Here is a 15,270-nt window from a genome sequence, read left to right on the forward strand (position 1 = left end):
TGGCTGAAGTCGGACGCTCAACCGACTGCGCCACCCAGGCGCCCCTGGAATTAACTATTTTTAAGAAGATTGTTTTTTTTTTTGTTTGTTTGTTTGTTTGTTTTTATTTTTTTTTCAACGTTTATTTATTTTTGGGACAGAGAGAGACAGAGCATGAATGGGGGAGGGGCAGAGAGAGAGGGAGACACAGAATCGGAAACAGGCTCCAGGCTCTGAGCCATCAGCCCAGAGCCTGACGCGGGGCTCAAACTCACGGACCGCGAGATCATGACCTGGCTGAAGTCGGACGCTTAACCGACTGCGCCACCCAGGCGCCCCAAAAAGATTGTTTTTTTAAGGTTATTTTGGGTGGGGGGAGAGAGAGAGAGAGAGAAGGAGGGAGGGAGGGAGGAAATATCCCAAGCAGACTCCACACTGTCAGTGCAAAGCCCAATGTGGGACTCAAACTCACAAACTGTGAGCTCATGACCTGAGCTGAAACCAAGAGTTGGACACTTAACCAACTGAGCTCCCAGGTGCCCCAGAATTTATTTATTTTTAAATTACTATTTGTTTACTAACTACAAAGCTATGCATTAGTGTTTTCAGAGGTTATTTTATTAGTGGCACCACTTAGGCATATTTGCCAAGATCCCAGAGTAGTGACTACCCTACTGTTAGCATCCTCTGAAAAGATCAGCATGTTTCAAGAAGCTTTGTTTCTTCAAAAAACAAAATCAAACCAAATCATAGGAGACCACAGCTAAAACACAATCATGCTAGTTTACAGACACACCAAAGCAAACAGACAATCCACCTACGATAACTTTTGAAAGAGGCTGTTCTGTGACAACAGTCTGCCTTTGATCTGTGTGGATAAAGCAGTGTCACCATGTCTCTAACCTGAAAGATGGACTGCCCTTGAAAGGAGGGGCTACCAGCACCCGGAGCTAGTGATGGCTCCTGATCTCTTAGGGAAGGAAGATGAGAGTAGAGAAAATCGAAAAACAGATGGTCTGATGACTAAATGTTGAATAAAGCAACATTTCCCCTGCTTAGCTTAGAGAAGCTAATCAGTTATTTGCTTAGCAGGGAGATTTCTGCACTGCAGGCATCTTATCCAGGACTACTCAGGCATTACTCAGGACTACTTGTCAGGACTACTCAGGAGCACACGCTCCACCTCCTGTGCAGGTCCACGTGGGTCACGGGTGGCAGTGTGGAAAGGGTCACTCTTAGAACCTATACCTGGTGTGTTCACTGATGATCAGCAAAAGAAGAGAGACATATCTTCCTCTTAGAAATCCAAACTTGTCAGAGATTTTGTGTGATTCAAGGGATAGTTTTACAAGCATCTAATAGAATTTTCTGTGATGATAGACCTGTTCTCTGTGCTGTCCAATATGGTAACTGCTAGCTACATGTGGCTCTTCTTCTTTTTTTTTTTTTTTTTAATTTTTTTTTTCAACGTTTATTTATTTTTGGGACAGAGAGACAGAGCATGAACGGGGGAGGGGCAGAGAGAGAGGGAGACACAGATTAGGAAACAGGCTCCAGGCTCTGAGCCATCAGCCCAGAGCCCGACGCGGGGCTCGAACTCACGAACCGCGAGATCGTGACCTGGCTGAAGTCGGACGCTTAACCGACTGCGCCACCCAGGCGCCCCTACATGTGGCTCTTCAACATACGATATATGGCGATTGCAACAGAAGAACTGAATTTTTCATTTTACTTAAATTCTTTTTAATTAGCCACATGTGGCTAGTGGCTCCTGAAGGTTTAGGTCAAATAGTCTTCTTTCTGGGGCTTCCTTCCTCCCTCCCTTCCTTTGTCACTGTTTCTTGTGGCAGTTTCTAGGGTCAGGAAGCTGGGAGTGGTGTAGCTAGGTAGTGTTCCAGCTCAGGGGCTCTTAGGAGGTTCTGCTCAAGCTGCTAGCCAGGGCCTTGTCATCTGAAACCTTAACTGGAGCTGGCGGATCTGCTTCTAAGAAGGCTCATTCATACAGCTGTTGGGTGGAGTCCTCCGTCCTTCACTCACTGTTGGCTGGAAGCCTTAGTTCCTCACCACATGGGTCTCTCCATGGGGCTGCTCGAGAGTCTTCAAGGCATGGCACCTGGCCTTCTCTAGAGAGGGTGAGCCAAGAGAGAAAGTGAACGGAGAGAACAGATGGAAGTCACCATGCTTTTTAATAACGTGATCTTGGAAGTGACATCCCATAGCCTCTTAGTCACATAGACCAACTCTGGTACAGTGCAGAAGGGGATAACACAAGGGTGTGGATACCAGCATATGCCATCAGCGGGGGCCATCTTTGAGGCTGGCTACCACAGGCATATTACATTTCCTTTTTTGCTGATTATCAAAGAGGCAATGAACTTAACTCTCTCACTTTTATTGCTACTCTTGTATTTTTCTAGATGCTAGTTTAAAGTAAAAGTGTAAGTGAAGTAAAAAGGGAAGGAGGAGGCAACATAGCAAAGCACGCCCTTGGCTTTGTGCAGGAATATTTGTGGATATTTTCTTGCTTACGTGGACAGCAGTGCTGAGATGCAGGTCCGGAGCCACTTCACCCAGGGGGACAGTGCTGCACTGAAGAGGCTCGCTGTCCTCTGCCAGAGTTGAGGACACTGTGTGCTTCTGTTTCAGTGAGCAGTGCATAGAAGCCTATGAACTCCTCCTGGCACTGGCTGAGAGTGAGCAGAGCCTTATCCTGGGGCAGTTCCGGGCAGCCGGCGTGGGGTCCTCTTCTGGTAAGTGTGTCTCCCTCCCTCTTCCTTCTTGTCCCCCGCCTCTTCTGCTCTGCGGTGCCCTCATTTTGCTGTTGGCATTGGAACACCTCCCAACAACATGAAATTCGCTTGTCAAGTGTGTTTTTCGTTTTTTCCTCATGACTGAGTGAGTAAATTGTTTATGTTGAATGCAGCAAGAACTGGAGTGGAAACAGAATTACAGACAAGTTAAAACAAACAGGCCCTCTTAGGAAACATACTCTCCCGGGCCAACAGGAGGACCAGATGGAGCAGGAAGCCCACAGTTTGTGATGAAAGGGACCAACATTCCCGCAGCCTCTCTGTGATGCTGATTGTTAAGGGTCCCTTTGCTGCCCTCGTGGCCTTTGCTGCGACTCACTGCTCTGTTGGCTGTGCTTTTCCCCCAGGTTTGTTTTTTTGGGTAGTTTTGAGGCATGGGTCCCCCCTACCTCGTCTCCAGGTGCCTTGTGAACAGAGAGGAAATGGTTTCACACCCTGCCGTCTGCTTCAGAGGCTATCCCTGGAGTCCAGCCCTGTGGGGGAGCGGAGGTGTCTGCTGACCCACTCACCTCCCCCGCCCTGGGGTCATGTCATGTGTCTTATTGGCCCAATCTGTCCCTCTAGATCTGCAGTACCCCCCACGAGTACCCGTCACTTTTGAGTGACTGGAAGGGATATATAATTGAAAAAGGCACAAATGTGGCATTCTGGTTAGCAACATTTGCTAAAACTTGGCCCGTGATCATGGCTCTGGGCCTTGGATTAATGTGAGGAGGACACAGGAGAAATAGTGCTTGAAAGGAAAGAGAGATCAAGGGAGAACATTGCCGTATTTCAGCACTGAGGCTTGGACGTTACCTCAGCCTGCACTTTAAAGCAGCAGCCTCTTGGGAGAAGCAACAGCACGTAACCAGAACACTGTATAATGGCAGAGCCAAACTGGGTGGTGTGGGTGAGCCGGGAGTCCTCAGCCATGGGAACCAGGCCATTGGTCAAGGACCCGCTTCTGGGCAAGGGCTGGGAGCCTCCAGGAGGGCCTTCCTTCCAGGATACACCTGGCAAAGAAGGTCGACTTCATGGCACCTCCCAAGTGCATCCCCACCCCGACCCTGACATTCTCACCAGCTCCTCCCCCTCTCCTGGAGTCTACCATTCGCACTGAATACTCACAAGTTTTTTCCCCTTCAGTTTTGACCTGTCCAGGAATCTGCAGCAAATCTGAAGGAAAGGAAGTATCCTGGGCATTAATTTCCCCCTCTATATCCAAGTTACCAGGCAAGGGAGCATTTGTATGGGTGGCCACCCTCCTTTCCTCGTTCTGCTTTTTATTTTTATTTTTATATATTTTTTTGTAGTATTAACATCCCAGCCCAGAAGTAGAAACTCTGCCAGCATTTCCATTAGAAACCTCATTTTTCAGGATCTTTTCACTAGACCATAAAACTTTATACCTCATATTAAACTGATCCTAAAATGATCTTGGCCTGCTGTCAAATTTTTTTTTTAAATATATGTATTAAGGAAAATGATCAATTAACGGGAAAAAAATCAATCCTCTTAGTTCCAGTTTGTATCATCAGAGGTTGTCTTAAACCATCCTGTCCTGGAAAGGTACCTTTTATTAGGCTTGTATCTACTTGGCACAGTTACTGGGTAAGAGCTGGAAGGGCTTATACAAATCTGCATTTAAAATACTTAAAATCAATAATGAAATGCTTTGTATTAACATAATCCTGGGTAGCTCATGATATATTTATAAAATGAGCCAGTCAGTAATATTATGCCTACTTTAGAACAGAATTCAAAGAATAGTCAATTGGTGAGATGTATGGAAAATATCTCATTTGTGGAAGGAAGGAAGTTATGAATGTTGTCCGAGAAATGGCCAGAGGGAAGCTGGCCTGGTAAGCTTAGCCCTGCAGGACGTATACCCCCACACTTCTTCCCCACTCTCCATAAAGCTGTGAGTTGGCTTATCATGAGCAGTTCCCTATTAAACCTCCCTTACATTCTGCTGACGGCAGCCGTTGACCTGCGTTTTGCTCTAGCGGGCCCTATAGTTGCACAGCAGAGCACGTACTGACATTTACCCACAGTACCAGTCACTGGTTCTTTTCTGTTTCTGTTTGTTTTTTTTTAAGTTTATTTATTTTAGAGAGAGAGACAGAGAGACCATGTGCATATGCATGAAGGGGAGGGGGAGAGGGAGAGAGAGAATCTCAAGGAGGCTGGCTCCAGGCTCAGCACAGATTCCAACATGGGGCTCGATCCCACGAACTGTGAGATCATGACCTGAGCCGAAATCAAGAGTTGGATGCCTAACCGACTGAGCCACCCAGGCGCCCCTTTTCTGGTTTGTGTTGACTACACAGGCATTCGTTACATTCATTCTAGATGATTTAGACCAATGGTTTTCAAACTATACCCTGGGAAGCTGAAAGAGTGTCTTTGGGCCTCAGCAGTGGGCTTGGAGTGGGGGAAACTGAATGTATGACCTCCACCCTCGCCCACTTCAACTGTTTTATTTTCTTTTGTTTACCATTTTTACCATTTTTGTATCTTAGGCTTTGGTATATAATTTCATTGGAAAATATTTGGAAGACTAGGGATCTAGGCTGCAGAGGTAGCAAACTGGTAACCTGTGTGGCCAGTATGGTTTCTAAAACACAACAAGAATGTGTCCATTTTAGGCAGGGAATTTGCTGTCTAGCTCTGTGTTGGTGCCCACCACTCTTGAGGTCTTGCTCCAGCGCAGCTCCCTGGCTCATGGAGGCATTTGGGCTCGCCACTGACAGTGCCCAAGCTGAGAGAAAAAGGGATAACACTGGTACAGAAAATACACTGCCAAGCTGAAGTTCTCATTTTAACTATTAGGTTTGTTTCTCTAGCCTACACGAAGCTCTGAGCAAAGTTCTGGATGTGTGGAGGAGACAGTTGGGCCTCATTCACAAGGAAGTGCTGACACAGGAAAGAATGGCCTAGTGGTAGATTGAAACTGAGTGGGAGAAGTCAGGAGCCTGGATAATTAGAAAATCATAGCATGTTAGAGCTCGAGACAGACCTCAGAGATCACACTGACCAACTCTTCATCAGTGAGGACAGTAGAGCCCAGAGCAGAGATATGCCATGCTAAGTACAGTTTCTAAGTGATGGAGCCCGGCCCAGCATGTGGATCTCTTCATTGGCCATCCACTGCTAGTTTCTCTCCAGCAGGCCACCTCTGCCCTGAGGAACTGAGAACTGATGATCCAAGCTCACTCCCAGACTTGGCTCATGTAGACCTGGTTGACTAATCCTTTGGCTTCTTTGCGACATAGGAGACCAGTCAGGGGATGACAACATCACTCAGATGCTCCAGCGCGCTCACGACTGCCGGAAGACAGCTGAGAATGCTGCCAAGGCCCTGCTCATGAAGCTGGACGGCAGCTGCGGGGGCGCCTTTGCCGTGGCTGGCTGTAGCGCTCAGCCCTGGGAGAGCCTCTCCTCCAACAGCCACACCAGGTAATTTGCAGCCCTTCTGCCACAAAATGGCCGTGTGTCAACATGTGGTCTGCTCACTAGGCTTGACGTGCGGTGACCCAGCTCTCAGAGACGGTGAGGTTTGGGTGAGGGCGGAATTGTCCCCCTGCTTGCAGCCTGCCCCATCTGGGGGTCAGTGACTCAACACAGAAGGGCTGGAAAGGGCATTCTCTGTGGCCAGCGTGGGAACCACAGCCCAGAGAGAAGGGGAGAGTTGCTTGAGAAAGTGTCACCTGAAGATGGAACCTGAACCTACCTTTCTGTCTGGTTCCCTCTCTCCCATTTTGTTCCGTTTCCATTTCTTCATAGTTCTTGATTTCCAAGAGTATTTGGGGGTAGCTTAAGGCCCATTTGCTGCAAGTAGTTCCTAAGCACCCACGACTCACACTGCATCCTGTTTCTAGGCTCCATTCTCTCCCCACCTCCCCTTAGGCTTCTGCCCTTTATAAGCTCTTCTTGGGCAATAGCCTTCTCTTTTCCCATCTCTTTGCTTCCCAGAGTGATACCATATTCACAGCAGGTACTTAGCAGACACCCAATCATGAACCTGAGTTCAAGTTCAGTGTCTGTGAATCAAGAACTGAACTGGGTACATGAAAAACAAGGGGAGGAAAGTAGTGAAGACCTTGCTGAGCATAATTTGCTGATGCCATTGAATTCTTTCGGAGGCGGGTAGAGGATCAGAATGAAGCCTTTTCTAGTGATCTTCTCATTTCTTACCACAGAAGCACATGAATGCCTTCCCTTTATATATCAGTTCTCCATCTAGAAAGTACTTTGTTAGAGATTCTCATGTGGTAGCCAAATCATAAAAGACAGGACGGGTAACTTACCCACTCACACAGGTGAGAAAGCCTTGGCTCAGAGATCTCTAAGTGACTTGCCTAGATAAGGTCTCAGGGCTGATAGAGGGAAATCAGGACTGGGACCCAGGACTTTGGCATCAAGCGCATTGTTCTTTCCACTATACCAGGTTGAATATCATGACATTAAAAAACAGTGTCTACTTGCAAATTAAGTGACAAGAACCACATAAGGGTGGATCGAATCTCAAGCACCAAAGGAGAAAGACTGATGTTTTCTTGGTGCCTGAAAGCAATCTAATGTCCCCATCTCCCTTCCCACTGGCAGGACCCAGCCATCTATCTAAGTGCATCTTTTTTTTTTTTTTTTAATTTTTTTTAATGCTTATTTATTTTTGAGAGAGAGGGAGACAGAGCGAGCATGAGCAGGGGAGAGGTGGAGAGGGAGACACAGAATCTGAAGCAGGCTCCAGGTTCCAACTGTCAGCACAGAGCCTGACACAGGGCTTGAACACACAAACCGTGAGATCATGACCTGAGCCAAAGTCGAACGCTTAACTGACTGAGCCACCCAGGTGCCCCTGTCTAAGTGCATCTATCTACCTGTCCCAGACCTGGTGCCTTAGGAGAGGGGACATTTCCAACAACGTAGCTGTCCAGGTGCTCACAAACTCAAGGGAATTATTTCCTTGTGACTCCAGCACCGACTGTCTTATTCCATGAAACACAGATCATAATTTATTTTTTTTCTTAAAACCACATTCTTCTGTTTTAATACAGCAAGCAGATGCTCTTATTAATGAGTTTTCCAGATGTGTATGATCTATAATTTCTGTCATTTAGAGTAGAAACGTAGACCTCGTGTTGAATTAGTGAGCATAGAAGTAAGTTGACAAGGAATATATGCTATTTCAGTAGCTTATAAGGGACGTGTTATGGATCTTTTGCTCACACCTCCCCATCCCCAGAATAACTTTGTTTTCATCCAAATCAGGGATACATTTGGAGTCCGTCGAAAGTAAGAACTCTAACCATCTATTTAGTGGAGATCCTGGTTATGAACATTTGTTAGAAATACTTTAATGTATAGATGAGCTTTGATTCTAAGACAGTTTTCTTAGATAAATTTAATTTTTGGTGATATAGTAACTCAGGATGAGATCAATTCAGGACATGGCCTTTATTTTTAAGGATGACCTCATGAAAGAATGGCCCTTGAACTAATTTCAGTCTCAAATAGGTCTATCAAAATACAGAGGACTTTAGATTTCACTCTATTGTCTTTCTTAAAAATTCACTTCCACACTCTGCCCCCTCCCCCCCCCCCAACTCAGAACAGCCAGGGTGGGTACAAAGAACCACACACAGGCCATTTGTGTGGCGCACCACATTCTGTGGTCGTGACACAACCAGACGGCTTTATACTAAATGCGAGCTCCGAGAAAAAGTCCCAAACCACCAACCCTTTTTATAATTACAGTGATTAATTCTGTGTGTACATCTTGCTGTTCCAGCTCAGACATTCCCCCCTGTTGAGTTTATGGGAGAAAGAAAGCTAGTCGTCCTCTTTCCTCCCACTATAACCAACTGGCACAGAGCATTCTACTCAGTGTCAGCTCTTCCTCAAGGTCTCAGGAAAGGAATGCTGAGTGTCAGGCTCCCAGATGCCTTGCTGGCAGTGGGCAAATAGCTCCTGATGACAGGAGGGTCATGGTTTGGGAAAGGAGCAGAAGAAGAGTGGTTACCAGCAAGGAGAATAAAAATGGTAGCCAGCCTCTCAGTTGACTGTTGGCAGGAGCCCAGAGACACTGCTCTTTTACTTTTGAAAAATACGGCCATATCATAGCTTTGTCAGGAGTTGTAATTGTCTCCGTGGACTGAGTAGCTAAGTAATGTTGATTTCCTGGATACCTTTATCAGCTTCTCACGACAGAGGGGCGAGTGGACTAGTTGAAGTGGGAACAGGGAATCCTTAATCAAGCCCACCCTTTCTGTCAAGCATCACGATATCACTTCATTCCATGGACGCACAATCATTGATCTAAATCTACGAAAGGACATGTGGCCAAGACAGAGGAAGCCTCAGCAAATCTGCCCTCACAGAGACTAGAGCTAAGTCCTTTTTGTCCCACTGTCAGGTGGAGATTATGGTGAGCCATGGGAGATCTGTGACTGTAACCTTGCGGGTGAGCTACTGGGCACCTCCTGGGAGTCAGGGTCCCACCAGACTGACCACTCACCCCCAAATTGGAATAAGGGCAGTGGAACTCACGATGCCCTGCTTTCACCTTCTAATCCAGACATGGGGGCTCAATCCCACAACCCTGAGATCATGACCGAGCTGAAATCAAGGGTCAGATGTTCAGTCCACTGACCCACCAGGCGCCCTGAGTTAGGATTGTATTTAGGTGTCTTTAGTCCTTTGTGACAAAGAATTGACAGAGAGGGAGGGGAGTACCACAACACGACACTAAAAGATGCAGGCAGGTGACAAAGCCTACCTTCAACTTGGAAGAATGGGGCCACTTAGGAGTGGCTGACGTGGCCAAATGTCACCTGGCCTTGACCACCTCCTCCAAATAAATCTAAAATGCTAAGCAAAACAGAAGGCCAGCCTGATGGCTTTTTCCTTCTGAAAATGAGTTGTCCCTTGGTGGAAATGAGATCTTAATTTAGGGTGCCAGGTTAGGCATTGATTGATAAAAACTTAGAGGAAAAATCCCTCTCTGGTTTTTGTGGCAAAGAAGTGAAATGCCATTCTAGCATTTAGCCAAGACAAGACGAGGCTGAAGAAAAAATGGATTTTTCTTCTAAATAGGATAGGGGGTTGTCTTGAGGACGAGGCTGGGACATGAAGGAGGGGGACCGAAGAGAGGTATTTGAAATCCATGACTACTTGACCAAACCTGAGTCTGTGTCCCATTGTGCAGGGCAGGCAGAATGGTGGGGTGTCCCAGGCTGCCAGCGTGCACCCCACTGGCTGTAGATTGCTGGCAAGTCATAGCCGTGGAGTGAAGCCAGCAGGAGGGGGCTCCAGCAGAACATCCCGGAAAGGAGAAACCCATGTGACCTGCCCCAGCTTATTGGAAAACCAGAGCAGAATGCAAAGATGTGCTGCTCAGCCATTCTGGGGTGGGCTGGGGCTCCCCACCTGCAGCCCTCCCCACAATCCCTCTCAGAGAACAGGCCTCCCATCCTGGAGACGGGGAGTAACCGGCCTATGTGGACAGTGATTCATTCCCCCTTGACAGCCAAGACCATCCAGCATTTCAAGCTGGGAGAGCTAATGGATGACCTAACCTAGGCCCAGCAGCCAGCGGCGGGCCCCCGGGAGACCAGCAGTGCCTTTGTCTGCAGGAGGCAGAGGAGAGGCCAGCGGCTTCCCTGCCTTTTATACTTGTCATGATCATATTCTGTACTGGAACATTAGGGCACAAAGCAGAATTGTAATTAACCCTGGTCCGCTCCCCCCTGGCTTCCCAGAAGGGAGAGAGGGAGGCCAGAGGGGCTGTGGGGACGAGGTGCTTATCTGGAAATCAAACTTTATCCCGGTAAGAGTATTTTAGAGTGCTGAGCTTCCCAGAAGGGTAGATCTGTGGAGGGGTCTTTTTTCTTCTTTTCTGAAAATTATACCCATGGTAGAGACGGTGAAATAAAGGCCCTCCCTACCTGGCCTAGTATCAGGCCCCAGACACCCCTAAGGGGTGTTCAAGGGTTCAAGGAGACCCCTAAGCCTGTCAGCCCTGCCCACTCACATTGGTGTTTCCTAGACAGTTTTAGGTGGTTTCTCAAGTTTGGTCAAGCACTTGCTGCATTGCTTCTTCCTCAGCTGAAGTATTCTGCCTGACTTGCTAGGTAGCTAGAGGGAGCCCCTAAGTCTGTGTAGGGAGGTGCCAGATGTTGGCACAGCTGTCTCTCCTCTTCCAGAAGGAGTGCTACACTAGCTGGCCCTGCCTGCTTCAGGACCCACTGTCTCCTTTCCAACAACCTGGTGATGTGGGAGCTATTCGTATCCCCACATTACTGTAGCCCAGGAAGGATGGGTCATTTCATCTGGGCCATAAAGCTAGGCAGTGTCAGAGGAGGCACAGTTACTCAGGTCTGTCTGATACCAAAGATCCCATAATCCCTGGCACCGGCCAGATCAGCCTAAGAGTGTAGTGGCCTCTCCCTAGAGAATTTCGGAAGGGTCCCGATACCTCATAGGCTACTGTGCAAATGCCTACTTACCCTATGGAGTAGACCAGTTGTTCTCAAATCTAGCTGTGCCTCAGGATGATGAGAGGGTACGTGAAAATACAGATTGCTGGGTTCTGCTCCTTCACCATTCTAGAGGTCTTGGGAGTGGAGCTGGGAATGTGCATTCCTAACAACTTCCTAGGCGAGGCTGCTCCAGCTAGACCAGCAACTACTCTTTGACAACCACTGGGGTACGCCAGTCCTGCTAAATGGAAAATCTGCCAAAGTAGTATCATTTCAGTGCCTGCAGGCTAATTACAGAACTCTAGCTTCTAGTTCTCTTTGAATTTTGAAAATTCTTTTTTAAGTGAAAGGTAACAAACGTTACCTCAAGTCTAAGGGTTCTAGTGCTAAAAAAGTAGGCCAAAGACAATATGACAAAGTCATCTGGGTGGTAGGCACATGGGTGTTGGCGAATCTCTGTGTTTTTCTGTGTGTTTAAAATTTTTCAAAATAAGTGTTAATGTAAGGAAGGACGAGGGTTGTAATGCGAACCTCTGGTCCAGAGCCCCATCTTCACGGGAAAGGATCTCATACCTGAAGCCTCCTCCCGAGTCACTGGAGAAGTGTTGATGTTTCCCAGCGCCGCACTGTCCAAACATGCCGCACCTGCAAACACACTCAGCCCCGTGGAATGCTTTGAGAACAATGCCACCACTTCAGTTTGCTTATTTGTCTGTGGGACATTTGGATGTCTGTCCCTCCGTGTCCATGTTGAGGTGAGCCCTGAGCCCTACTTGAATGGTTTTGTTCCAGGCATGCCTGCCCCCACCCCTTCTGGCTCAGGGAGGCAGTTCTTTACTGGAGAAGGCTGAGATGCTGAGGCAGGCTGTTTCCTCCCTTAGAAGGAGGAAGGCTGTTTAGAAAGGTCCCTCTCCTTCAGAAGTCCCACTGGCCTCCCCAGCGCCCTCTGCTGGGGGTACTGTTAGCTTGTTCCCTTCTCTTGAGCTGCTTCATTTCTCAGGGAAATTGTCCCTCAAGTGTTCCAGCCAGAGGCTGTTCCTGCCTCTCCCTTCTCATCCTTTTTAAAATGCAGGTTGAGGGGCGCCTGGGTGGCTCAGTCCATTAAGCATCCAACTTCGGCTCAGGTCATGATCTCGCGGTCCGTGAGTTCAAGCCCCGCATCAGGCTCTGTGCTGACAGCTCAGAGCCTGGAGCCTGTTTCAAATTCTGTGTCTCCCTCTCTCTCTGACCCTCCCCCATTCATGCTGTCTCTCCCTGTCTCAAAAATAAATAAACGTTAAAAATAAATAAATAAATAAATAAATAAATAAATAAATAAATAAATAAATAAATTTAAAAAAATAAAATGCAAGTTGAGGGTGCCTAGATGGCTCAATCAGTCGAGCATCTGACTTTGGATTTCAGCTCAGGTCATGATCTCATGGTTTGTGAGTTCGAGCCCAACATCGGTCTCCGTGCTGACAGTGTGGAGCCTGCTTGGGATTCTCTTTCTCTCTGCCCCTCCCCCACTCATGCTGTCCCTGTCACTCTCATAATAAATAAATTAAAATACAGCTTGAGAAAACAAAGTAGTGGTGATTGATAATAAGAATTTTATCCTCTTTTCTGCCTTCCCAGCGTCCACCATCTCTTCCCGAGGTTGTTGCAATAGCCCAGAATGGGTCTCCCTACCTCTCCCCTTGCTTCCCTGCATCTCCCCTCAGCACAGTGGCCAAAGGGAACCTATTAAGATGTAAGGCAGATCACATCACCCCTGTTACAAACCCTCCAGTGGCTTCCATTCTAATTCTGGAGAAAAAACCTGATAAAACCTGACATGACCTGGCACCCTGCCACCTCCCCTACATAACTCTCCTCTCTGACCAGTTCTCTTCCTCCCTCTCCCTTAGCTGTCTCTGACTCAGCCACAGTCTAATTCTTGATGGCCAAACCCACTGCCTCAGGGCCTTTGCATTCAGTGTGTCCTCTGCTTGGATCACTCTTCCTCCAGAAATCCACACAGTTGCCTTTCTCACCTCCATGAGGTCTGCTTTATGTAATTTTATCATGCAGGCCCTCCCTATAACCCTGTTGCAAAGAATAATTCCATCTTCTCTTTGTGCTACCCATAACTGCTTCCTTTTTCTCCATGGTACTGCTCACTGTCTGATCTGCTTATTTTACTTGTTTGTCTCCCCTATTAGAAAATGAGTTCTATGAGAGCACAGATTTTTCTAGGGCCTAGAAGAGTACCCCATAGTGGTACTCCAGTATTATTTAAACGAATGATAGCTACATTTGTCGAGTGCTTACCATGTGCTAGGCACTGTTCTAAACACTTTACCTTTTATAGCTGGGGAGATAGGCACAGAGAGGTTGAGTCAGGCTACCGGTAAATCTACAAAGTGTAGAAGATGCCTGGGTCACAGGTAAAGGTAGCACCTCTGAATTAGGTTCTCCAGAGAAACAGGACCAATAGGGATAGGGTGGGGGTATGTCAATATATGAATAGAATGACTAATTTTAAGGTATGGGCTCATATGATTATGGGGGCTGGCAAGTAGTAAATCTGTAGGACAGGCAGACTGGCTGGAGACCCAAGGAAGACTTGATGTGGCAGTCTTGAATCTGAAGGCTGTCTGGAGGCAGAATTTCTTCTTTTTGGGGCAGGGGGATATTGGGTCTTTTTTCTGAAGACCTTCAACTGATTCGACAAGACTCACCTACATCATGGACGGTAGTCTGCTTTACTCAAAGTCTGATTTAAATGTTAATCACATCTAAAAATACCTTCACAGTTACATTTAGATGGGTGTTTGGCCAAGCAACTGGGTACTGTAGCCCAGCCCAGTTGCCGCACGAAATTAACCGTCTCAGCCTATGAGGAGGAGGTGTTGTGTGTTGATCAGGCTGATCTTGCTCCCTTCATCTATGAGATACATCCTACCTGTCCTGATGGGCTGAAGAGACTGGGGGGTGGGGGGAGCAATCCCAGAGTCTGTGGTCCTCAGGAGCTTCCAGTCCCAGCAGGAATTCTCTGACTTGAAGATCACCCAAGCCCTAGGGGGTTCTCTTCCTCCTGTGCACGGCCAGCTGAGTCGGGGAGCTCTAGCTTATCACCTCTCCTCACCTTTGTCTCCGCAGAAGCCTAGTCTTCTATAATGTGTCTAGATATGTGTCAATCCCATAAGAGTGGAATGGGCCTTGGTCACACCTAGGTTATAGAGCAATTGCATCTCTGAGTTGGGATCCCAGGCCTGTTACCCCTGTTCTAGGCTGAGGTGAGGAGGGCAGGGCTGGGCCTACGGCAGCCAGCAGCCCATGGAGACCGCTCCTTGTTCCTGGCACAGCTTCTACAAATGCGAGCTGTGTGAATGCTGGCCTGAGGCATGCGAAGACGGTGGTCCAAGTCTGGTGTCTGGCCTCATGACCGAGCAAGCCACCTAATATCTCTGAGCCTCAGTCACCAAATTGGTAACAACAGATGATAATGGCAAACTGGCCTGTTTTGATGATAGTTAAATGGGCCTCTGCCTGTTTGTCTGCCATTGTGCTAAGGCCAGAGCCACGAGGACTGCATCAAGTGTAGGTAAGTCTAGTGTAGATCCAGAGAAACTGTAGGTCCACACTGGCCTCAATGCTTGAGGACTGACAGGGTGCAGAGGGCCTCATTCTGAGCCAGTGGGGGCAGCCTGCCCACTGCCAGAAAAAGCCAGAGCCCTCTCTAAGAGCCAGAGCCTGAGTTTTCCTATGATGCTTGTTCCTGCATGGTGGTCTGGGTCTCACATAAACCTTCATGGGCCACCATGTTCTCAGGGTTCATCCTAAGTGCTCCTCAGATCTGGCAGCCATCACCGTTCAGCATGAGCATCCAAGGGCCGCTTGGATGGGCCTGAGTCCCTGTGGTGGATGCTATACTCAGCCATGATGCAGGAGGAATGGCAGGGAGGCCAGGGGCATCCTGCTTTTCTAAGTTGTCACAGTAACAGCACACACACGTAGGGGTTTGTTTCATGGTACAGCACTCCCCTTTCTCT

The 15,270-nt window shown here is 47.8% G+C and overlaps 1 protein-coding gene across 5 annotated transcripts in view; it reads left to right on the forward strand.

Moving 5' to 3' along the window:
• The window catches only part of MCC (MCC regulator of Wnt signaling pathway), a 440,272-nt gene that overhangs the window by 393,326 nt on the left and 31,676 nt on the right, over window positions 1–15,270 (forward strand). For all 5 annotated transcript variants that reach the window (XM_040446613.1, XM_040446619.1, XM_040446626.1 and 2 more), the window contains 2 exons: window positions 2,626–2,729; window positions 6,047–6,230. In XM_040446613.1, coding sequence (XP_040302547.1) covers window positions 2,626–2,729; window positions 6,047–6,230 — 288 coding nt within the window. The remainder of the gene's footprint in view (window positions 1–2,625; window positions 2,730–6,046; window positions 6,231–15,270) is intronic.

The sequence above is a fragment of the Herpailurus yagouaroundi genome, unplaced genomic scaffold (assembly GCF_014898765.1).
Source record: "Herpailurus yagouaroundi ecotype Mexico unplaced genomic scaffold, PumYag 29, whole genome shotgun sequence".
In the NCBI taxonomy this organism is placed as follows: Eukaryota; Metazoa; Chordata; class Mammalia; order Carnivora; family Felidae; genus Herpailurus; species Herpailurus yagouaroundi.